General features: G+C 43.9%; 1 protein-coding gene across 2 annotated transcripts in view; it reads right to left on the reverse strand.

Moving 5' to 3' along the window:
* Positions 1-25318, reverse strand: part of sh2d3a (SH2 domain containing 3A) — a 42627-nt gene extending 17309 nt beyond the window's left edge. The window contains exons 1-4 of one of the 2 annotated variants that reach the window (XM_080216653.1): positions 25135-25318; positions 7360-7484; positions 6268-6713; positions 3159-3256 (exon numbers count right to left, since the gene is read on the reverse strand). In XM_080216653.1, coding sequence (XP_080072779.1) covers positions 3159-3256; positions 6268-6713; positions 7360-7467 — 652 coding nt within the window. In that variant the 5' untranslated portion in view covers positions 7468-7484; positions 25135-25318. Of the gene's footprint in view, positions 1-3158; positions 3257-6267; positions 6714-7359; positions 7485-9979; positions 10082-25134 lie in introns of those variants that run through there. The other variant, XM_080216652.1, reaches the window with a different exon arrangement.
* Between the last annotated feature and the right edge of the window lie 284 nt (positions 25319-25602).

The raw sequence follows: 25602 nt of genomic DNA on the forward strand, positions 1-25602 counted from the left end.
ACTGAATGAAACAGAGGCCATTCAGCCCATCTTACTCACATTTGGGAAAGAGTTATCCAATTCGATGCAGTTCACTGCCCTCTCCCCAAAACCCTGCAATACTTTTCAAGTACCGATTCAATTCCCTTGTGAAAGTTACTATTGAATCTGCTTCTGCCATTATTTCAAGTAAGGCAGTTCTAAATCACAACAACTTGCTGTGTAAAAAAAAATAGGTTTCCTCATGTTATTTAGTTCTTTTTGGCGGTCCCTTAAATCTGTGTCCTCTGGATGCTGACCCTTCTGCTGTTAGGAACAATTTCTCCTTCTTTATTCTGTCAAAGCCATTTATAATGTTGAATACAAAGAACAAAGAAAGTTACAGCACAGGAACAGGCCCATCAGCCCTTCCAAGCCAGCAATGACCATGCTGCCCAACTGAACTAAAACCCCCTACCCTTCCAGGGACCATATCCCTCTATTCCCAACCAATTCATTTATTTGTCCTGATGCCCCTTAAAAGTCGCTATTGTATCTGCTTCCACTACCACCCCACCCCCCCCACCAGCATTGAGTTCCAGGCACCCACCACCCTCTGTGTGAAAAAACTTGACTCGTACATCTCCTTTAAACCTTGCCCTTCGCACCTTAAACTTGTGCCCCCTAGTAATTGACTCTTCCTGGGAAAAAGCTTCTGACTATCTACTCTGTCCATGCCCCTCATAATCTTGTAGACTTCTATCAGGTCGCCCCTCAATCTCTGTCGTTCCAGTGAGAACAAACAAAGTTTCTCCAACCTCTCCTCATAGCTAATGCCCTCCATACCAGGCAACATCCTGATAAATCTTCTCTGTACCCTCTCCAAAGCCTCCACATCCTTCTGGTAGTGTGGCAATCAGAATTATTATTTCCTCTTGTTCTTACAGTATTGTCTCACACTATCCGCTCACTTCAAAAAGCCTTGCTCCTTCTTGAACAGAGGTTTTGGGATGAAGCCCCACTTGATGTCTTCAGTCAAGATTAACTGACACACTAGTGTTCATAGAAATTCCTCAGAATCCCTACAGAAGGTAGGGTAGAGAAGTACAGAAGGAGACTATTCAACCCATTGAGCCTGCACGACAACAATCCCGCCCAGGCCCTATTTCCATAACTCCACCTTGCGAATCCCCCTGACACTAAGGGGCAATTGAGTATGGCCAATTGACCTAACTCGCAGCTTTGACAAAAAGGTCATCTGGACTTGAAAGGTCGGCTCTTTTCTTGCCTTACGGATGCTGCCAGGCTTGCTGAGATTTTCCAGCATTTCCTCTTTTGGTTTCAGATTCCAGCATCTGCAGGAATTTGCTTTTAACCTAACCCACACATTTTTGGATTGTGGGAGGAAGTCAGAACACCTGGGAAAAAAACCACACAGACACGGGGAGAATGTGCAAACTCCACAGACAGTGACCTGAGGTGGGAATTGAACCTGGGACCCTAGTGCTGTGAGGCAGCAGTGCTAACCACTAGAATGTTAAGCAGACATCGTATCATCAGGTGGAAGTTATCATAATGGAAAGATAGGAGGCTGGATTTTCTGCACCTCAGCCCCCGCAGTGTATTTTGTGGTGGCAGAGACAGCCTGCCATTGGCCAGTGGCAGGATCTTCCATGGATGAGGGGACCAGAAGATCCCACCAGCAGGAAGAACCGGAGAATTTCAGCCAGCAGATTTGGAATGGATGAAATCAAAATGGCCAAAAAAGAGGCCTTCTCCACTCAACTTCTCTGATGTAAGCTGTGAGGAGCAAAGAAAACAGGAGGAGACTATACAGTCTCTTCAGCCTCTTTCGCCATTCAATGGTTGATCTATATTTTAACTCCCAACTCTTGGTTCTGTAACAAAAATTTATCTATGCCAGTTTTGAAATTTTCAACCCACCTTTCAGGCGAACAAATCCCAGATTTCTACTGCCCTTTGTGTGACAAAATGCCTCCTGACATCAGCCCTCAACAGTTTAGCTTTAATTTTTAAGGCTTTGTCCCCTTATTCGCACGCAGGAACCTTACCGGAGAGTACAAGAAGGCAGGCCAACAGTGGGAATGATGGGAGGCAGCATTATTTTGGAGTTTAACTTATTCTCACCTCCTATCCATATAAGCATGTTTTCAGGTCAAGTGTTTTGGCTAGTTTCTATTTACATATCAAATCCACTAGTCACCTTAAATACCTCAATTAGATTGCCCCTAAACCTTATGTACTTAGGAAAATACAAACCTAATCCCGTCCTCAAATTTAAATTCAGTAACATTTGGTTCAAGGAAGGTGGATTTTGGCTATTGAAGGAATGACAGACCAGAGATCTTACTCTACAGTGTTAAAATTTCAAGGTATGATGAAAAGAATTCAGACTAGTGTCCTTACAGGGGCATCACGATAGCACACATTTGGCAATGCTGCTTCACAGCGCCAAGGACCCGGCTTGGGTCACTGTCTGTGTGGAGGTTGCATATTCTCCCTGTGTCTGTGTGGATTTTCTCCGAGTGCTCCGGTTTCCTCCCACAGTCTGAAAGACATGCTGGTTAGGTGCATTGGCCATGCTAAATTCTCCCTCAGTGTCTCCAAACAGGCACTGGAGTGTGGAGAGTAGATGAATTTCACAGTAACTTCATTGCAGTGTTAATGTAAGCATAATGTGACGTATAAGATTATGAAGGGAATACATAAGATAGAAGAAGGGACATTGTTTCCATGGGCAGGTGAAACTAGAACTAGGGATATGGCCTCAAAATAAGGGGCAGCATATTTAGGACTGAGCTGAGGAGGAACTTCTTCACACAAAGGGTTGTGAATCTGTGGAATTCTCTGCCCAGTGAAGCAGTTGAGGCTACCTCATTGAATGTTTTTAAGGCAAGGATAGGTAAATTTTTGAACAGTAAAGGAATTAAAGGTTATGGTGAGTGGCAAGTAAGTGGAGCAGAGTCCACAAAAAGATCAGCCATGATCTTATTGAATGGTGGAGCAGGCTCGAGGGGCCAAATGGCCTACACCTGCTCCTAGTTCTTATGAGCCTTACTTGCGACTAATAAATGAGCTTCACTTTTTAAACTTTACAGTGTTAAAATTGGTGGAACCCCGAGGTAAGATGAGGAGAATTCAATCAGACTGAGAATAACACCGATTTAAAATTGCCTTACTTCCAGAAAGGTAGCTGTCAGACTGGGCAGACTGTAACGGCTTCTTGTCATTCTCGTAGTCCAGAATATTTGGGTGGCTGCCACTTTTGTCCTTATTTCTACAATTTAAAAAAAAAATGAGTAAACATAGCAATGGCTTTGATAGTCGATCTTTGAGCCACTTCCTGTGCCACATTTATATGTGCTAAGGTCATTTTACTGATAACAGTGTTAGTCAGTCTACCAGGATGCTAAATGCTGTCACAAATGAAATAAGACTTAGAGTCATGGCCCCAGGATGTCCCAAATCACTGTTTTTGATGTGTAGTCACTATTGTAATGTAGAAGACACTAATTGTATAAGAGTTTTCAGCAAGTCCTCGGGGCAGGGTGGGGGGGGCACATGGCTCCTTCTTCATTCTACAAAATTCCTGCATGGAAACTGACCTTTCAGATCCACACCCAGATCGGCAGTGATCTGGATAAGCCAGATCACTGAGCATGGCCCGGACAAATGAATGCTCTCCTCACCCAGCTCAGGTTTCAGTGGGCCTTGAACTGAGTGGCTTGCTAAACCATTTCAGATAGGCAGGTAAGAGTCAAACGCATTGCTGTTGGTCTGGAGTCACATATAGGCCAGATTAGGTAAGGATGGCAGATTTAAAATCAGAGACCTCAACAGTACAGAAGGAGGCCATTCAATCCATCAAGTCTACACTGACCACAATCCCACCCAGGCCCTATCCCCATAATCCCAAGCATTTACCCTAGCTAGTCCCCCTGACACTAAGGGCAATTTTTAACATGGCCAATCCATCTCACCCACACATTTTTGGACTATGGGTGTAAACAGGAGCATGTGGAGGAAATCCACGCAGGCACAGGGAGAATGTACAAACTCCACGCAGACAGTGACCCAAGCCAGGAGTTGAACCCAGATTCCTGGTACTGTGAGGCAGCAGTGCTAACCACTGTGCCACTGTACCAGCCCCTCAAGGATTTTTGATTTGATTTATTATTGTCACGTGTTGGGATATAGTGAAAAGTATTGTTTCTTGAGCACTATACAGGCAAAGCATACTCTTCATACAGTACATAGGGGAGAAGGAAAGGAGAGAGTGCAGAATGTAGTGCTACAGTCATAGCTAGGGTGCAAAGAAAGATCAACTTAATATAAGATAGATTCATTCACAAGTCTGATGGCAGCAGGGAAGAAGCTGCTATTGAGTCGGTTGGTACGTGACCTCACATTTTTGTATCTTTTTCCCAATGGAAAAAGTGGAAGAGAGATTGTCCTGGGGTACTTGGAGTCCTTGGTTATGCTGGCTGCTTTTCTGAGGCAGTAGAAAGTGTGGACAGAGTCAATGGATGGGAGGTTGGTTTGTGTGATGGACAGGCTTTGTTCGTGATCCTTTGTAATTTCTTGTGGTCTTGGTCAGAGCAGGAGCCATGCCAAGCTGTGACATTAGTGAAGGTCACTGGCCTGTGTGAGAACGTAGGCTGATTTGTTCTTTTCCTAATTCAGGAACGCTGAGGGATGCCCCACCCAGTGCCTCTCCCTGCTGGGATCAGCAAAACACCAAGAACAACAGCAACTGCATTTATAAAGCACTTTCAATATATTAAAACATCCAAGGTGTTTCAGCATAGTGTTATCAAACACGATTGACACAGATACATAAGGACTTATTCAGACAAGTGATCAAAAGCTTGGTAAAAGAGACGGGGTTTTAAGGTGCATTTTAAAGAAGGAGAGAAAGGTTGTAGGATGAGAGGGAATTCCAGAGTTCAGAGCCCATTGGCTGAAGACATGATGATAGTAGCACTGTGGTAAAGTCATTGAATTGGTACTCCAGAGGCCCAGGCTAATGCTCTGGTGGAATGCGTTCAAATCCCATTATGATGACTGGTGGAATTTAAACTCAATTAATAAAATCTGGAGTTGAAAAGCTGGTCTCAGTGACCATGAAGCTTTCATCAATTGTAAAAACCCATATGGTTCACTCATGCCCCTTTAGGGAAGGAAATCTGCCATCCTGACCCTGAGACCTGCCTATTTGTGTGGAGTTTGCACATTCTCCCTGTGTCTGCGTAGGTTTCCTCCGGGTGCTCCGGTTTTCTCCCACACTTCAAAGATGAAGGGGTTAGGTGGATTGACCATGCAAAATTGCCCCTTAGTGTCAGGGAGATTAGCAGGGTTACCGGGATAGGACCTGGGTGTGATTGTTGTTGGTGCAGGTTTGATGAGCCAAATGGCCTCCTGTACTGTAGGGATTCTGTGATACCTGTGACTCCAGACACTGCAATGTGGTTGACTCTTAACTGCTCCACTGAAATGCCAGCAAGCCACTTAGTTCAAGGGCAATTAGGGAAGGGCACCAAATGTTGGCCTTGCCAGCGATGCCCACATCCCATGAAAGAATAAAAAACTTAATCGGCGGTGAAGGAATTAGAATAAGTGATTGAGGGACAGCAGAGGTTGGCGGAGGTTACAAAGATTGGGATGGGCCATAGAGAAATTTGAAAAGGGAAATAAAAAAGAATTTTATAATTGAAGCATAGCCAGAGTGAGAGCCAATGTAGATCAATGAACGCAGGAGTGATGCATAAGAAGGTTATGATCCAGGATGTTTGTAAAATTTATTTATTGGTGTCACGAGTAGGCTTACATTAACACTGTAATGAAGTTAGTGTGCAAATGCCCTATTTGCCACACTCCGGCGCCTGTTTGTACACTGTAGGAGAATTTAGCATGGCCAATGCAGGCTAACTAGCATGTCTTTTGGACTGTGGGAGGAAACCAGGGCATTCAGAGGAAACCCAGGCAGGCACAGAGAGAACATGCAAACTCCACACAGGCAGTGACCCAAGCTGGGATTTGAACCCGGGTCCATAGTGCTGTGAGGCAGCAGCGCCAACCACTGTGTCACTGTAGAGTTTTGGTTGAGCCATTGTAGGCAGGTTTGAAGATGGGAGGTTGGCTAATATAGCATTGGAATAGTCATGTTTAACAAAGGCAAAAATCAAGAACTGAACCTATAACCTCCTGATCTGTATGACCTCTCCTAAGCCTGGTACAAGACTGTCTGTGAGATAACAATACATACTTAGTAAGACAATAATTAATTACCTTAAAAGATTGCTGTCTGCTGCAAGTTGGTCCAAAGACACTCCGTCGGACAGATTTAAGCTGAATCTCTTATTCTGATCAGGGTTTCTTGCTGTCAGTTGTTCATCATGCAGTCTTTGGCCAGATGCTCCTCTATATTTTTCTTCAATACATCGCAAGGGGACAGTGCGGTTTATTGGATGAAAGATTATTGCCCCGCTATCCTCTGAGATTGGCTTGCGGTTTCCGACGTAGAATCGCACCAGTGCTGGGAGGTTATCAAAGCTCTCCTGTTCAAACTGGAAGAGCACACGGGTGTAGGACTCCTTGCGTCGGAGGACCACACGAATGATTTTGAAATGGAGAGGTTCATGCTTCCAAGTGCAACTCAGCACGTAGTCTCCAGGACTAGAGCGAGATTCTCGAATGAGGAAATCTCCATCCCTCTCAATTAGTGCCTCTGCGACCTAAAATTACGAGAAGGAGAAAAATCAGTGTCCATCTGCTACACAGCAGCTATTGCTAAATCATTTCTTGCCTGTTCAGACATTCATTATCTTTTCAGAATGTGCAAACTCTGCACAGACAGTGCCATGAATCAAAGCTGGGTCCCAGGAGCTGTAGGCAGCAGTACTAACCAGTTGCCACCCTTCCGTGTCATTGTGCCACTGCAGAGCTTTGGTTGAACTGAGGTAGGTAGGTTTGAAGAGGAGAGGTTGGCTAAAAAAGCATTGGAATAGTCATGTCCTGAGGGGTATTACTTGGGTAACAAGACATGAAAGATATGGTACTGGCTTAAAATCACCAATCAGACCCATCTTTGGGTCTGGGGGTCGAGGCAGTTGAAGGGGTAGCTCTACAACTAACTCATACCCTACATGAGATGGGAGGATCTAGAGCAATTGAGCAGGGGGCAAAAAAACAACAATGCACTCCTTCAAAGATACTCCCCTATAAATAATGCTAGACAAGTTTGCTACGTTTGCTAGTGAATTTCAGGTGGCAAAGGATTAATTGCTTCTGCCTTAATCCCACAGTTTACCTCTGAATATGAAACCGCCCCTCATGCAGTGTACAGTTATACAATGAAATAAATGACCAGTGATGTCCAACCTGCCGTGGAATAGGACCATGAAACCAGGCATGGCTGCAAAGTTCATCGGAGCTTAGTTTCAATTCCTCCTCCAGCTCCTTTGTCAGCGGATCTTTTCCAGAATTCATTATGAGTTGATCAGTAACTAATTGAAAAGAACAGATTAATGATGTCAGTGTCAAGTATTTCTAACGCCAGCCTAATGCAGCTGTCCAAATCAGGCTATCCAATAAAGTTTGTTTGTTTATTTATTGGTGTCACAAGTAGGCTTACAATCACCCTGCAATGAAGTTACTGTGAAATTCCCCTAGTCGCCACACTCTGGCACCTGGTCCGGTACAGTGAGGGAGAAGTTAGCACAGCCAATGCACCTAACCAGCATGTCTTTCGGACTGTGGGATGAAGCTGGATCACCTGGAGGGAACCCACACAGACACGGGGGAGAATGTGCAAACTCCGGACAGATGGTGACCCAAGCTTGGAATCTCCACATCTTTGGACACTAAGGGGCAATTTAGCATGGTCACTCCACCTAACCTACACATCATTCGGACAGTGGGAGGAAACTGAAGAACCTGGAGGAAACCCACACAGGCACAGGGAGAACATGCAGACTCTACACAGAGACCCAAGCTGGGAATCGAACCCGGGTCCCTGGCACTGTGAGGCAGCAGTGCTAAGCACTGCGCCACTGTGCCGTCATTAATATTGAGCTGCGCTGTGCTAGGAGTGCTGCATTGCTCCAACTGCCATCTTATGGTTGAGATTTTAAACTGCAGGACAGTGTCCCCTAATGAGGGGCAAAAGATCTTTGATACTATTTGTAAGAGAGAAGCAATATTCACCCAGGCATTCTGGAATTATTTATCCCTTAAACAATATCACTCATACATCTCATCTCTTTGCTGTGAGTAGAAGCTTGCTACGCACATTTGTCTGTCATGTTTCTTACTTTGCAACAGTGACTTCTCATTAACTACACAGCACTTGGGGACATCCTGAAAGGTACTTTGGAAAAACAAATCTTTTTCCCGATTTTTATTCTACATTATCCTGGAAAAAAGTGATAGGGACCCAATATACACTTCCGAAGTCTACCGCAGACTTCAAGAAAGTACAATGGGTGGAATTTTCTGGTCTTGCTTGCCCCAAGACTGGAAAGTCCCACCCGAAGTTTGCATGGTCCGTCCCACCTACTACAATCCCCATGGCAGGCTATGATGTGGGTATGCCAGCGTTGGACTGGGGTAAACACAGTAAAAAGTCTGACAACACCAGGTTTAAATCAACCTATTTAGGTTGGACTTAAACCTGGTGTTGTCAGACTTTTTACCATGGCAGGCTAGGCAGGAAAATTCCAGCCAATATGTCCCAAAATCTTAATGAGGAATCAGTAACTCCTCAGAAAATATGCATCTCCTAGGGCAGCCACCTTAATAGAAGTTAGTAACTAAAGGATTTGAGATCCTTTATAAAGTTTTTAAAGTTTACTTATTATTATCACAAGGGGGCTCTGGAGTCACATGTAGGCCAGACCAGGTAAGAATGGCAGATTTACTTCCCTTACAAGTTTATTTATTAGTGTCATAAAAAGGCTTACATTAGCGTTGCAATGAAGTTCTCTGAAAATCCCCGAAACACTATGCTCCGGCACCTGTTTGGGTACACCGAGGGAGAATTTAGCATGGACAACGTACCTAACCAGCATGTCTTTCGGACTGTGGGAGGAAACCAGAGCACCCAGAGGAAACCCAAGCAGACATGGGGAGAACATGCAGACTCCACACAGACAGTGACCCAAGCCAGGAATCAAACCCAGGTCCCTAGTGCTGTGAGATAGCAGTGCTAACCACTGTGCCAACATGTTTTGTGCTCAAGGGAGATAAAGGTATGGAACAGATAAAAATATTGTTGCCCAACGTAATTCCAGTACAAACAAAACAGAACATTCAACAGAGTGTATTTTTGTACAGTATTTGTTTAAAGCACCTGACTTGTTCATGACTGTTGTTTTCGCAACTAAGTTCAGCCTCCCTCACAGAATGACAAGACATTGCCCCATCAGCAACATCCCCCCCCCCACCCCCCCCCCGACACAAGACCTGATACTTGTCAATTGACACAGGGAATATGTTGCACCATTGTTCTCTGTGGAAATGGTGAGGCCTGATTATATTTTGACCACCACCCTCCTCCCCACCCTCCATGCCCGTTCTTAAGACTGCATAGTGGCCCAACCACCTCACAAATGACAGCACAGCCCCTCTGTAAGACAGATGGAGTATGAATACACTAGTGACAGTAACAACACAAGAAATGGTAAATCTTTCACTGATTCAAACTCAACTGACTGCAGTGAAGGAAACAGCAGGACGTCTGAAAGTTAATATAGCTTCACACAAAGTTGTACTCTTATAAAGAAAAGTAAATGGTATTTTCCATGTGTCCACACAAGGGTCGGAACACGCTATTACTGGTTTGTACAGGTTTGACACGTCCTCTCCTCACTGTAACAGAATAAAACTTCACAGTGTTTTCATCAACTGCATTCCGCACATTTTTCGCATAAAGATCTTGGTCTAAAGACTTCCTCTGTGCACGGAGCGCTACTCTTTAGTGTCCTTCAACGACATAGCCTACCTTCTCAGCTCATGGTTCTTCTTCTCATCCGTTAATCACCAGATACAGCCAAATTTAGTTTGGTGGTTTGGTTCACTGTTGCAAGGAACACCTCAATTTAGCCCAGGGGAGCTGCACCTTTAGGTGAAACCATTGGCTCAAAAGGTACGAGGGAGGAGGTCTGTCGAGTACTGGGAGGTGGAGTACTACAGACTGAGGGGGCACTGCCCATCGTGGCATGACAATTCACCTCCTGCTCTCTGGCATGACGCACTGCAAATGAAGTGATAAAAATTGCTTCTGTTGAGCTGGCTGAGTTTGTGAGAACATTGACAAATGCAGGCAGGGCACCCCTTCAGAATATGGAATATTCCAGCAGTACTCCACCCTTTATTGCACACCTGACAGCAAACCTGTGAAACTTTATTGCTTATCATTCAGGCCTGAAAACTGGTGAGACTATGAGAACTGTGCTTCCTACTCACCACACCCTCCCCTGCACCTCCCTCCTCTTGCAGCTGTGGGATCGAGGATTGCCAACCCTCCAAGAATGGTGTGGGGTCTCCAGGAACATGACAGTAATCTGAAGGGCACAAGTAATCAACCGGTGGGGACAAAGAAAATAATTTGATTTGATTTATTTTGAGGGGAGGCAACGGCCTAGTGGTATTATTGCTAGAATATTAATGTAGAAACTCAGCTAATGTTTTCTATGCCAGAGGTAGTAGTAGAGGCAGGTACAATTTTGGGTTTTAAAAAGCATTTACACAGTTACATGGGTACAATGGTATAGAGGGATATGGGCCAAATACGAACAATTGGGACTAGCTTAGGGCTTTAAAAAAAAGGCAACATGTACAAGTTGGGCCGAAGGGCCTGCTTCCATACTGTAAACCTCTATGACTCTATTATTGTCACATGTATTAGTATACAGAGAAAAGTATTGTTTCTTGCACACTATACAGACAAAGCATACCGTTCATAGAGAAGGAAAGGAGAGAGTGCAGACTGTAGTGTTACAGTCATAGCTAGGGTGTAGAGAAAGATCAACTTAATGCAAGGTAGGTCCATTCAAAAGTCTGATGGCATCAGGGAAGAAGCTGTTCTTGATCCCCTAATCCTCTAAAATCCCCGAGTCGCCACACGCTGGCGCACTGAGGGAGAATTTAGCATAGCCAATGCGCCTAACCAGCATGTCTTTCAGACTGTGGGAGGAAACTGGAGCACCCAGAGGAAATCCATGCAGACATGGGGAGAACATGCAGATTCCACACTGGCAGTGACACAAGCTGGGAATCAAACCCAGGTCCATGGCGTTGTGAAGCAGCAGTGCTAACCACTGTGCCACCGTGCACAGAGTACACGCTTCATTTTATTTGAACACTTTCCTTGTAAAATTAATGGAGAAATATATAAAATGAACTGACTGTTTGAGCAGGGCAAGGTAGGGAGCCATATGGTGAAGTCTCCAGCAATCCAGTCAACCAGAGTTTGCAACCCTACCTGGAAGGTGATGATGGGCGAATGGTTAAAAATTGGGGGTTCTTTCTCCCCTCCCACAGGTTCTTCCCACCTATTGCTGACATTTAGTTCAAAGACTGTAGCATGCCACCTCTCCAGATGTTTACAGTTGATTTCAGCCATATTGTGTAAAATTCTGTCCATTTGATGGCACGATGTGTCATTAAACGGGTATGAGGTGGTAATAAGATTAAAGTTGCAGCACGGTGACACAGTGTTGAGCACTACTGTCTCGCAGCACCAGGGATTTGATTCCAGCATTGTGTGTGAAGTCTGCACATTCTCCCCATGTCTGCTTGGGTTTCCTCTGGGTGCTCCGGTTTCTTCACACAGTCCAAAACAGTATGGATTTGGTAGATTGGCCATGCAAAATTGCCCCTTGGTTTCAGGGGGACTAGTAGGGTAAGTACATGGGGTTACAGGGATAGGGCCTAGGTGAGATTGTTGTTGGTGCAGGCTCGATTTGCCAAATTGCCTCCTTCTGCACTATACAAATTCTGTCATCGTCTATGATCTATGATGTTAATAAATGAGGTGGGTTTGGATTGGTGCCTGTATTACAAGAGGCTCAATTACATGGTTGCATCAATTCCTCTTGAAAGTCCTTCTTTCAAGGCATTATTTCATTGCTAGGATTTTTTAATTATTCTTTGATATTTAGGTGTCCCAGACAAGAGTGATATTTATTGTCCATAGAATCATCATTGACCCCCCTCATATAGAAGAGGCGATTTGGCCCCATCGTGTCTACACTGACTCTGACAGAGCATCTTACCCAGGTCCACTCCGCGCCCTATCCCCGTAAACTAACACATTTACCCTGCTAATTCCCCTAACCTACACATCTTTGGAGACTAAGGGACAATTTAGCATGGCAGTCCACCTAATCCTGCACATCTTTGGCCTGTAGGAAGAAACTGGAGTACCCAGAGAAGTACACAAAGAACTTTCAAAGTCAACACAGATATCAGCCAAGACTGGAATTGAATCTGGGTCCCTGTGAAGCAGCAGTGCATCCCATAGATTTTACATATGTTTTTGCAGCTACCTTCTGTTTGATTCTACTAAGTGGCTTGCTTGGCCACGACAGAAGGCCATCAAAATCAACCACGTTGCTTTGGATTTGAGTCACATATAGATCTAGATAGGGTAAGGACAGTAGATTTCCTTCCTTAAATGACATAGGTTAATGGCACCCCATCCACAAACATTCACTCCCTCCACCATTGACACACAATGATATCAGGTGTACCATCTACAAGATTCACTGCAGGAACTTAACAAGGCTCTTTAGACAGTACCTTTCAAACCCATGACTGCTACTGTCTAGAAGGACAAGGGCAGCAGATGTATGGAAAAAGCACCACCTGCATGTTCTCTTCCAATCTACTCACCATCCTGACTGTGAAATATATCACCATTCCTCCACTTGTCACTGGATCAAGATCCTGGAACTCCCTCCCTAACAACACAGTGGGTTTACCTACATCACATGGACTTAGGGGTTCAAAAAGGCAGCTCACCACAATCTTCTCAAAGGGCAGTTAGGAATGGGCAATAAATGTAGGCCTAGCCAGCAAAGCCAACAATGCATGAATGAATAAAAAAGAAGGCATGGTGACACAGTGGTTAGCATTGCTGCCCCACAGTGCCAGGGATCCAGGTTCTATTCACTGTCTGTTTGAGGTCTGCACGTTCTACCCATGTCTGCATGGGTTTCCTCCGGTGCTCCTGTTTCCTCCTGTGGTCCAGTGATGTGCGGGCTAGGTGGATTGGCCATGGTAAATTGCCCCTTAGTGTCAGGGGCAAAAGCAGGGTAAATACGTGGGGTTAAGGGATAGGGCCTGGCTGGGATTGTGGTTGGTGCAGATTTGATAGGCTGAATGGCTTCCTTCTGCACTGTAGGAATTCTATGATTCTGTGAACTAAATCATGAGGATTTTTATGACAATCTTACACATTTAAAATGCCACTAATATCATTTTTTAAAATATCCAACGTGCCAAATTGGGTCTGGAACTTGTATCATCTGGTTTATAAGTCCAGGAACGTAAACACCACACCGTTGTATTCCATGTACGTAACCATAATCGGCTAGCTTTCCTTGCCAATAGCTATACTTGGAAATATAAAGGTCCCAACCTTGAGTGTTCCCATGGCATTGGTGATATTCTTGGTGGCCATCAGTTACCTAGGTCCACTCTTTGATGCACTGAACTGACATTATTATAACTGCTTGACAAAACATTGAATTTAAAAAAATCTCCAATGTCATTGAACAACCAAGATTGGCACCTTTATATTTCCAAGTGTAGCTATTGGCAGGAAAACCTTTTTTTTATTCATTTGTGGGACATGGGCTGACTGGCCAGCATTTATTGCCCATCCTTAGTTGCCCTTGAATGGAGTGGCAAAGGGCATTTGAGAGTCAACCACATTGCTGTGGCTCTAGACTCATAAGTAGGACAGACTGGGTAAGGGTGGCAGATTTCCTTCCCTAAAGGACATTAGTGAACCAGATGGGTTTTTCTGACAATTCACAATGGTTTCATGGTCATCAGTAGATTCTTAATTCCAGATTCTTTTCTTGAATTCACATTCCACCATTGCCACGGTGGATTCGAAGCTGGGTCCCCAGAATATCAGCTGAGTTTCTGGATTAATAGTCTAGCAATAATATCACTAGGCCATTGTCTCCTCAACTAGTTAATTAGGGTTATTTACACAGAATGCAACAGTGTGGTGTTTATGTTCTTGGATATACAATCCAGATGATACAAGTTCCAGTCCCACCATGGCATTTTGGATATAAAAAGATATCTGTCACACAATCCATTATCCAATTTATCACACAAACTAGCCTCCCATCCACTGACTTGTCTACACTTCCCAAAGCAGCCAGCATAATTAAGGACCCCATGCACCCCAGACATTCTCTCTTCCAATTTCTTCCGTCGGGAAAAAGATACAAAAACCTGAGGTCATGTACCAACCGACTCAAGAACAGCTTCTTCCCTCTGCTGTCAGACTTTTGAATGGACTTACCTCGCATTAAGTTGATCTTTCTCTACACCCTAGCTATGACTGTAACACTACATTTTGCACTCTCTCCTTTCCTTCCCTATGGATGGTATGTTTTGTCTGTATAGCACGCAAGAAACAATACTTTTCACTGTATGTTAATACATGTGACAATAATAAATCAAATCAAATCAAATCAAAGGTAATATACATGGCATTTTAAGTATGTAAAATTGTTATAAAAATCCTCATGGGGTTCAGGTCTATTTTATTCATTCATGCATTGTGGGCTTTGATGGCTCGGCCAATATTTATTGCCCATTCTTAGTTGCCTTTTGAGAAGGTTGTGGTGAGTTCCCATATTCCCAAATTGGAAAGCAATCAGCAGACTAGCGCCAGAAAGTTGGCTTGGTGCTGGTACACTCAAAGCAAATAATGTTCGAGTAGCAAGCTTTTAAAAGCCTGTGAGACCACAGCATATTCAGGACCGTGTCACGCAGAGGCAGGGGAAGAATGTGATGATTCCACGACACATCAGTGGACCCACCCTTCCCCAGCAGCCCTGTAAATGCATCAGGATATGACAACATATGTTGGCTAACAATATTGATGCATCCGATAATGATTTACCATGCCTCACCTTTCAACATTCCACTCGTATTAACATCTAGCAGATGTCTCATGGGGATGGCAGCCATTACTGGTGGCAGTTCCAGCAGAGATTTGTGCAGTTCAGATGAGGGCAGGAATGTTCATTCTTTAATTGTCAAGGGAACACAAGCCTAGTTTACATAAACTCTCTTCATAATCTAAACCTTTGAACCCTGGTGACATTCTAGTGAATGCATTCCTTCCAAGGTAAATATATCCTTTCTAAGGCGTGGTGTCAAGAACCATACTCAGTAGTTTGGTTATTCCAGCGGCACAATAGCAGTGGTTAGCACTGCTGCTTCGCAGTGCCAGGGACCTGGGTTCGATTCCCAGCTTGGGTCACTGTCTGTGTGGAGATTGTGTGTTCTCCCTATGTCTGTGTGGGTTTCCTCTGGGTGCTCCGGTTTCCTCCCACATTCTGAAAGATGTGCTGGTTAGGTGCATTGGCCCAAACGGGTGCTGGATTGTGGCGACTAGGAAATTTCACAGTAACTTCATTGTAGTGTTAATGTAAGCCTTACTTATGACAAATAAATAAACTTTAGGTGTGACCTAATCAGGGTAGCTGGAGAAAAACTTCCCTTTCATATTCTGGCCCTGGAAAGTTCAAATTTAATTTTGACAATCTGTGCACTTGGTTGTGGAACCAATAAGGTTATGAATGAAAACAGAAAATGCTGGAAAATCTCAGCAGGTCTGACAGCATCTGTGGAGAGAGAATTTCGCGTTTGAATCCAGACTCGAAACGTTGGCTCTAGTCTCTCTCCACAAATGCTGTCAGACTGGTTGAGATTCTCCAGCGTTTACAGTTTTTGTTTCAGATTCCAGCATCCACAGTATTTTGCCTTTATATAAGGTTGTGAATGACTCAGATTGCTTATGGAAGTGACTGACAACATTAAAACTGAGAAGGTATCTACACACCCTTGCAGTAGGTCAACTTAGGAGTTGGGCGCGTCTTGTTGAAGTTGTACAAGACATTGGTAAGGCCACACTTGGAATACTGTGTACAGTTCTGGTCACTCTATTATAGAAAGGATATTATTAAACCAGAAAGAGTGCAGAAAAGGTTTACCAGGATGCTACCAGGATTTGATGGTTTGAGTTATAAGGAGAGGCTGGATAGACTGGGACTTCTTCCTCTGGAGCGTAGAAGGCTGGGGGTGATCTTATAGAAGTCTATAAAATAATGAGAGGCACAAATCAGCTTGATAGTCAATATCTTTTCCCAAAGGTAGGGGAGTTTAAAACTAGAGGGCATAGATTTGAAGTGAGAGGGGAGAGATACAAAAATGTCCAGAGGGGCAGTTTTTTCACACAGAGTGTGGTGAGTGTCTGGAACAAGCTGCCAGAGATAGTAGTAGAGGCGGGTACAATTTTGTCTTTTAAAAAGCATTTAGAGAGTTACATGGGTAAAATAGGTATAAAGGGATATGGGGCAAATGTGGCCAATTGGGATTAGCTTAAGGGTTTAAAACAAAACGGTGGCATGGATAAATTGGGCCAAAGGGTCTGTTTCCATGCTGTAAACCTCTATGACTCTATAACTCATAATAGCTACCATTATCAGCTCTTCTTCAAAACAGAACTGTGGGAACTTTTGCACCCACCCACAATTACCTCAAGATGGTGACCTGTGGCCACAATGGGACCCGCCAGGTCTAATATAGCTGAAGGATGATACATTGTCCATTGGGTGGTGCGCTGAATCTCCCCAAATAAGACAAACCCATCTACTGAATTACCACGATGTCAGAAGAACAAATGATTTGGGCTAGGATTTTATTGGCTCAGTCTGCCCATTGATGGGCTGGTAAAATCGCATGACAGCCGAGAAATCAGCATCACACCCGATTTCTCAACTCTTGCGATTTCATGAGATGGACTTCCGGCGGGGTCAACCTCTTGCTGGGAATGGGCAAGAGGCGGAATAATTTATTCAAATATTGATTTCCATTTCTTTAGTGGGCCTGATGCTGAATCATCCGGGCTCGCTTGCCGTTATGGCTTCACCCGGAGAGGTTCTCTCCAGCGAGGGAAACGCCCACTCCCCATGAATGGGAACAGTCGTGTTGGCCTCACCGGTGGAACTGGAGGCCATTGAGATTCACCCAGGGAGGTCAAAGGCAAGCGTGGATGCCTGTTGGCAGTGCCAGCTTTGCAGTACCACTCACGGCACCTTTGCAATGCCAGCCTGGTACCTTAGTAATGCCCACCAGGCCCTGGTGGCTCCTGCTCACTGGGCAGTGCCAGGGGCAGCAACTATGGGGAAGGGGCCAGGAGGCAGGACTTATAGCAGGTATGGCCTGCAAGGGCAAACCAATCGGGAAGGGAGGGGGCCTGCTATGCACTCTGTGGATGTGATCGGATCAGGGGGAGGGAGGCACGATCGGTCAGTGATGGGGGGGAAGCAGGGGCATTGTGGGACTTGCAATTGACTGCAGGCCCCCATTATTGTGGTGGAGGGGGAGAAGAGTTTATGAGGCTGCCTGTAGCAGCAGGGGCCTGACAACTCTCCCTCTATCAGATGGCTGCTGTTGAAATTGTGCGTGTGTAGAATCAAAAGTCTGCACATGTGCATCAGCTCCCTCGACAGACTAGCTGGTGAGTTAAGCCCAGCCCACTGCCTGCAGCAGCTCACAACAGCCTACACCATTTCTTCAATGTCTCTGTGCAGAAAACTGGGCGTGAAAACTCTCTGAAAAAAAATCCAGAACTCTCCCATTTTCACGCTAGCTGGACAGTTAGAATCATTCTCATAAGATTCCGCCTTTAATGTTTCTGTTTTGTATTTTCACTATCATATTCTCATATACTGGAAAACAAGCTTGTGAATGTGTGACTGGTTTAATTGGATTTGAGACAAAAAGACTGCAAAGATCAAAAGTCAACAAGAAGGGTGTAATGGCAGTTGGTTTGACGTGGTGATGAACAGAGGAGAACAGGAGACCTTGAATTATAAAATGCAATGAAAGAAGTGGCTTGAAGTTAGCTGTTGTATTTCAAAGGGGAACACACACACAAACTGGAAGGTTGTAAGTAGATGAGGCAAAAATAGTAAATTTACCTTTAAACTATAAAGAAAAGGGATTGACCAATTCTGGGAAAAAGGAACATCTAAAGTATTGCAGTGAGAAATAGAGTGTATTATCGAAGGGCAGGAACAGATTTAAGAAATCATTAAGACAGTGTGGCTCGTCTTTGACTGGCAGAGAGCCTTTCTCTGTGCTGTATACCTCTAGGACTCTGTGTGTGTGTGTGTGTGTGTGTGTGTGTGCGTTGCAACTGGTAACATCTCAAAAAAGACAGAGTGTGGACAAGCCCTGGCCTGTGTGGAGTCTGCACATTCTCCCCGTGTCTGCATGGGTTTCCTCTGGGTGCTCCAGCTTCCTCCCACACTCCAAAGATGTGCGCGTTAGGTTGAGTGGCCATGCTAATTTGCCTCTTAATCTCCCAGGATGGTGGATTGGCGGAGTGGATGTGTGGGGTTGTGGGGTGGGACAGGGCGGGATTGTTGTCGGTGCGGACTTGACGGACAGAATGGTCTCCTTCTCACCATAGGGATTCTATGAGATTTGGGCAGTTTGGCATTTACCTGTCATCCCTTAACAATGATCAATTCCATGGGTGATCCACCAGCAGTATTCATAGAACACAATGGGATTGTTATTTTTCACTATCCTTGTCATTTTTTAATTTGTTTTTGTTGATAAAGGGAGGAAAGGCAAGCACACATATTGCAGCTGGTCAGGAGTGTGGGAAAGTCTGCACCAAGTCTCCGTAGAGTATGAATCAGGGTATCCTTCCCTCCACCAACTCCCCACCAGCCTCCTTCACCCCCACCCCCCCCCCGCCCCCCACCTTGCTGGTTACTCATCATAATATGTGAGGACTGATATTTTGGCTTTGGAAGCACAACAGTTACAAAAATGATAATATGGTCCTGAAAAATCACTCTACAAGGTTTCCATTTTACAGGAAATCCCTCAGGACCAGGAAAAAAAAACTTGGCAAATGAAACTTTATTTTGGAAAACTGATAGGGCATAATAAAGCAGTTCTAACAAATACTGAGTTTGTTAAAATGCTCCAGTTACATAGAAGCAGGCACTTTTACCATTCAGGGAGTCAAATCACATGGCATTTTTATTTTGTCTAATGCAGGTCTGGCATTTTGACAAGATTGCATCCTGCTATAATAAATACATATTTCATTGTAAAATGCCCATAATGATCGTCTGGGGATGGAATCAGTTGCTTTCGTATCCAGAAACATAACCGTGTTAATTTTAAGCATCAGTTTGGAGGCAACGTGTTAATACATTGGCCCACATACCATTCATAGTTGGCTCAGAGCAATTTTGTAAAAAAAAAACCAAATGATCAAAGCCAAGCTACCTACAAGTCTAAACGCGGCAAGAATGAGCCAGCCTTGGTTAGAAGACACCTGGCCTTAGTTAAGGGGCTTTGATTGTAGCTGGCTGAACCTCACGGACGTCTTCTGGACTTGGGGCTGATTAGGCACCTCTTACCTTTTCACTTGTTCCCCGGTTACTGAGTGAAAGGTGCCAGCAAAGATTGTGGAAAGTCATTTGAACAGAATTGGGAGCCACAAGCCAGTATAGATGTGAGTACAAAATAAGGAGAACACAGTAAAATGTTATCCAAGATATTTCTTCACCCTGATGCATTGGACTACCTGAGGGGTAGAGAATGACAGGAATAGGAGGTGACATGATTTGACCATTGCAGTGGGCATAGCAACAAGCACGTTACCTCTATTATCTTTGATTTTTTGTTTTAAAAGTGAACTATTAATGTTTAAAAACCTATCTGTAAAGAAGGAAGATGTAAATGCAAAGCCTTTTAAATCCCGTTGCTCCATTATCTGGATGCAAGAAATAAGAGACAGCTTAAAACTATACCAAGTAAACAGGAAATTCCTAGGTTCGACCCTTAAGCTGATTTAAGCTACAGCAGCAGTAGGGGGCAGTACAACCGGTAACAGCACTTCCTGAGTTAAAGAATAGAAACCCGGTCAATCCCCAGGTGTCAGACATAATTTATAAAGCATCACAAAGTATTTAACCATCAGGACATACTGACATTTATTTTCCTCCTTTCATCCCTTTCGCATCTCATGCACATCAACTTGTCCTTCTATGCATTTCTCCCTTTTATTTATCTAGCTTCCCCTTAGGTATATCTATACTTATTCACCACAACCACTCTCTCTTGGTAGTGAGTTGCATATTCTCCCACCTCTCTAAGTAAACGCATGGTGGCACAGTGGTTAGCGCTGCTGCCTCACAGCACCAGGGACGTGGGTTCAGATTCCTGGCTTGGGTCACTATGTGTGCGGTGTCTGTACATTCTCCCCGTGTCTGCATGGGTTTCCTCCAGGCATTCTGGTTTCCTCCCACAGTGCTGGTTAGGGTGCATTGACTGTGCTAAATTCTCCCTCAGTGTACCCAAACAGGCACAGAGTGTGGCGACTAGGGGATTTTCACAGCAACTTCATTGCAGTGTTAATGTAAGCCTACTTGTGGCACTAATAAATAAACTGAATAAAATAAGTTTCTCTTGAATTCGCTACTGAAATTTTAGTAATTATTTTATGCTTCTGGTACCTTAGTTATGGTCTCACCTTGTATTTAGTCAAAACATTTCAATTTCTACCTTGCAAAATTATTTTATAATTTTAAATACCTATAATAGCAAAGCCTGCAGTGATCTATTTTCTCGAGAAAATAGCCCCAGCTGTTCAATCTTTCCTGATAAAGTTAATTTATTAGTCACAAGTAGGCTTTCATTAACACTGCAATGAAGTTACTGTGAAAATACCCTGGGTCGCCACACTCCAGCAACTGTTCGGGTACACTGAGAGAGAATTTAGCATGACCAATGCATTCTAACCAGCACGTCGTTCACCTAGAAAGTCCCCTAGTGCTAATTATAACCTGTCAATTCTGGTATTGTTCTAATATAGGGTGACTGTCTGTCCTCATTGTCCAGAGACAATCGCCGGAAGTGGTGCTGTGTTCCAGGGTAAGCAGTGTCCATGGAATGGTGCACAGCTCACAAAGCCCTTGCCCAAATGCTCAAAGTTTGAATTTCTCATGCAAACTTAATGCATGAGTGAGGTACAGCTGTACCTGCTTTGAATGTAGGTGTTTGCTAAATGGCTAAATAAAAGTAAGTTCATATTTGGAGAGAAATATCCAGCACATTTCAATAATATCGTCACTACCATTAGGTAGAGAACTATGCAGTTGCCATAGCTACTGCACTGGCCAAAAAACAGCATGTATATGACGCAGATTTGAGAGTCGGTGTAAAGTAATATTGCGTTGCCAAAAACATAGGCTGGAATTTTACTGGCACCGATTTTGGGGTGGCTCACAGAACGGAATTCTCCGTTAGCCTTGGGTGGGATTTTACAAGCCTCGCCCTGAGTGAGGTCGCAAAATCCTGGCTATAGAATCCCTACAGTGCAGAAGGAGGCCAATCAGCCCATCAAGGCTGCAAACACAGCAATCCCACCCATGCCCTTTCCCCATAACACTATATATTTACCCCTCTAGTCCCCCTGACATTAAGGGGCAACTCTGCATTGCCAATCAACCTAACCTGCACATCTTTGGACGTGGGAAGAAACCGGAGCACCAGGAGGAAAACCCACACAGAGACAGGGAGAACGTGCAAACCCCATGCAGACAGTGATCTGAGGCCGGAATTGAACCTGGGTCCCTGGCATCGTGAGGCAGCAATGCTAACCAATGCGCCACCGTGCCGTGGGTAAATACTGTTTTGACAACCAACTTCAATAGGATTTTCTGTATTGATGATAAATTGGAAGAGACGCATCTGTATTATGTTCAATATGCTGCTTAATATTATCCATCAACTGGAGAGGGATATCTACAAAAGAGAATGAAGGTACCACTAAACATAAAGCTGCTCAGATAGCACACACTGGTTCGAATTCTATTATTGATTTTGTTTGGAAAAGTTGATCCAATGCTGACTGGGCTATACGAATGAGTACTCAATGACCAAACTGGGTTCCTGAACAGTGATATTGTAATATTTATAAACAGATTCTAAAAACAGTTCAGTAGCGTGATGTCAGATCGATGGCAATTACTTGATTTATTATTGTCAAATGTATTAGTATACAGTGAAAAGTATTGTTTCTTGCATGCTATACAGGCAAAGCATACTGTCCATAGAGAAGGAAATGAGAGGGTGCAGAATGTAGTATTACAGTGATAGCTAGGATGTAGAGAAAGATCAACTTAATGCTGGATAAGTCCATTCAAAAGTCTGAAGTGAGCAGGGAGATCTGGCTGAGTTGTTGGGCTAGAGGAAGTGGCAGAAATTGGGAGGGGAAATTACACACAGATTTTGATTTGATTTATTGTTGTCACGTACTAACATACAGTGAAAAGTATTGTTTCTTGCGCGCTATACAGACAAAATATACCGTTCATAGAGAAGGAGACAGTGCAGAGCGTCGTGTTAGAGTCATGGCCAGGGTGTAGAGAAAGATCAGCTTAACGTGTGGTAGGTCCATTCACAAGTCTGATGGCAGCAGGGAAGCTGTTTTTGAGTTGATTGGTACGTGACCTCAGACTTTTGTATCTTTTTCCCAATGGAAGAAGGTGGAAGAGAAAATGTCCAGGGTACGTGAGGTCTTTGATTATGCCGGCTGCTTTTCCGAGGCAGTGGGAAGTGTAGACAGAGTCAATGAATGGGAGGCTGGTTTGAGTGATGAGGTGGGTAGCATTTATTATGAAGTTATTAATTAATTATGTACACCTTTGTTTTGCATTTATACGTTATATGTGCAACTGTTAAAATATAGAAACAATGTTCAAAAATTTGCCTTGCTATGCTATTTATGTTTTCCACCTTGTCTACTTCACGGTGCGTCCCTGGATTCAATTTTGTAAATATGGTTACCCTGCTATAGCACCTCTTCCAGTGCCTTTGCTTAAAGTTTCTTGTACTAGCGTCATAAGCATGCTTATATTAATACTGCAGTGAAATTATTGTGAAAATCCCTTAGTTGCCACACTCTGGTGCCTGTTAAGATACAATGCGGGAGAATTTAGCATTGCCAATGCACCTAACCAGCATGTTATTTGGACTGTGGGAGAAACTGGAGCACCCGAAGGAAACCCACGCAGACACGAGGACAATGTGCAGACTCCACACAGATAGTGACTCAAGCCAGGAATCAAACCCAGGTCCCTGGCATTATGAGGCAGCAGTGCTAACCGCTGTGCCACCATGTCATTTTGGTTAAATGCAAATTACAGCTGGAATCTGACACCAAATGAGAAAACATTGGAAAATCTCAGCAGGTCTGGCAGCATCTGTAAGGAGAGAAAAGAGCTGACATTTCGAGTCCTGATGATCCTTTGTCTAAGTTCTGAGCACAGCATTTTCTCTTTTGGTGTCATTTTCGTTAACTTCCTCTGCACCTATCGTAGGAAGTTGAAAGGAAATAGGTGCAACTTGCACGGCCAAGAGACTGCCAGTCAACATCAGGCTGCCGGGGTCCTGTGGTGGGGGAGATGCCCAGGACTTTGGGTGGACACTTCGATTGGGATCGGTGAAGAGGGATGAGTCCACTACGGGGGAGGTCTATACTTCTGTTGTGAGGCCTGGAAGAGCACTTGTGCATTATGTGTTTGAGTCGCTGATTGGGAGCCTGAACCCCAATCAGAGCTGAATCTGAGCACCTTCATCTATCTGGTTGGAATAAGGTGTCTGTTGATGAGGGAAAAGAGACTGTGATGAGTAAGAAAGTGTCTTCAGTTAATTAATTCTACAAGACCGATTTGCATTTAAGCATTGTAATTAGCTTCATTTGTCAATAATGAAACACAAATCCATTGTTTACTGATGCTAAAGAAACTATAATTCCCTGTGTGCTTATTATAGAACCAAGAACAAAATCATCAATGGAAAGGTTAGTATTAATGTGACACATGCCTTCCATTCTAATAAATCACTAGGGCTCAGTCAGCATTTAAAAATTTAAAAATAAGAGTTTATTTATTAGTGTCACAAGTAGGCTTACATTTACATTGAAATGAAGTTGCTCTGAAAATCCACTAGTCGCCACAGTCTGGCAGGGAGGCAGTGGCCTAGTGGTATCATCGCTAGACTATTAATCCAGAAACTCAGCTAATGTTCGGGGGACCCAGGTTTGAATCCCAGCACAGCAAATGGTGGAATTTGAATTCAATAAAAAATATCTGGAATTAAGAACCTACTGATGACGATGAAACCATTGTCGATTGTCAGAAAAACCCATCTGCTTCATTAATGCCCTTTAGGGAAGGAAATCTGCCGCCCTTACCTGGTCTGGCCTACATGTGACTCCAGCCCTACAGCGAAGTGTTGACTCTCAACTGAACAAGGGCAACTAGGGGTGGGCAATTAATGCTGGCTGGCCAGCGAAACCCATGTCCCATGAATGAATTAAAAAAAACTCTGGTGCCTGTTCAGGTATACTGAGGGGGATTTTAGCACAGCCAACGCACCTGACTAGCACGACTTTCAGACCGTGGGAAGAAACCGGAGCACCTGGAGGAAACCCATGCAGACAGGGGGAAAACATGCGGACTCTGTACAGATAGTGACTCAAGGCAGGAATCAAGCCCAGGTCCCTGGTGCTGTGAGGCAGCAGTCTGCAAGTTGAAGGTTCAAAGTGCAAAATGGAATCTGAGTGGACAATCTAGGGAACTGAATTAATCTGACCTCAAGATCTATGACTTCAAAATATTTAACCTTGCACCCTAAAGACTTAAAATAACTGTTGGTGATGGTAGTGGAGGAATGCTTGAGAATGAATGACATTCCCGTGTCAGCTATTTGATCTCCACTGGGAGCGGTACATACTCACTAACTGTTTTGATAGTAGTTCTCGCATTTTCTTTTCCCGTTAAATATATTTTAGATTTTACTTGCCTTTTCTCCTTACAAAAACGTAATCTGCCTCCTCATCCTGTCTTTGTCGATCGGCCTTCTGAAGCCAAATGCAGGAAATGATGTTCAGTACTGTTTGTCTGCATTACTCTCCTTACTGGATGAACCCCTTGTGGAAGCATCACCCATTCTATAGAACAAATATTTGCTGTTTTTCCAAGCGACTTAAATGACCAGCATTCCTGCTAGGGACAAAGAGGGGTCTCGTTAAAATCCACAGTAAGGGTCAGATGATGCAGTTAAGTCCCCAACATGATTCTCACGTCAATCCACTATTTCCTCAACTTGCTGACATAAAATGGGTGGAACAAGTCATTTCCAGTGCTATTTAAAGAGATCCTCACCTAATCTGATTTAAAAAGCTACAATGATTTGGGAGATATTTTACTGGTAGTTTATTTTAGCAATTTTTTAAATTCCAATTCAAAAAAACAAATACAAATTTAATTC

The sequence above is a fragment of the Carcharhinus amblyrhynchos genome, chromosome 33, assembly GCF_965287045.1.
Source record: "Carcharhinus amblyrhynchos chromosome 33, sCarAmb.v2.hapA, whole genome shotgun sequence".
Lineage (NCBI taxonomy): Eukaryota > Metazoa > Chordata > Chondrichthyes > Carcharhiniformes > Carcharhinidae > Carcharhinus > Carcharhinus amblyrhynchos.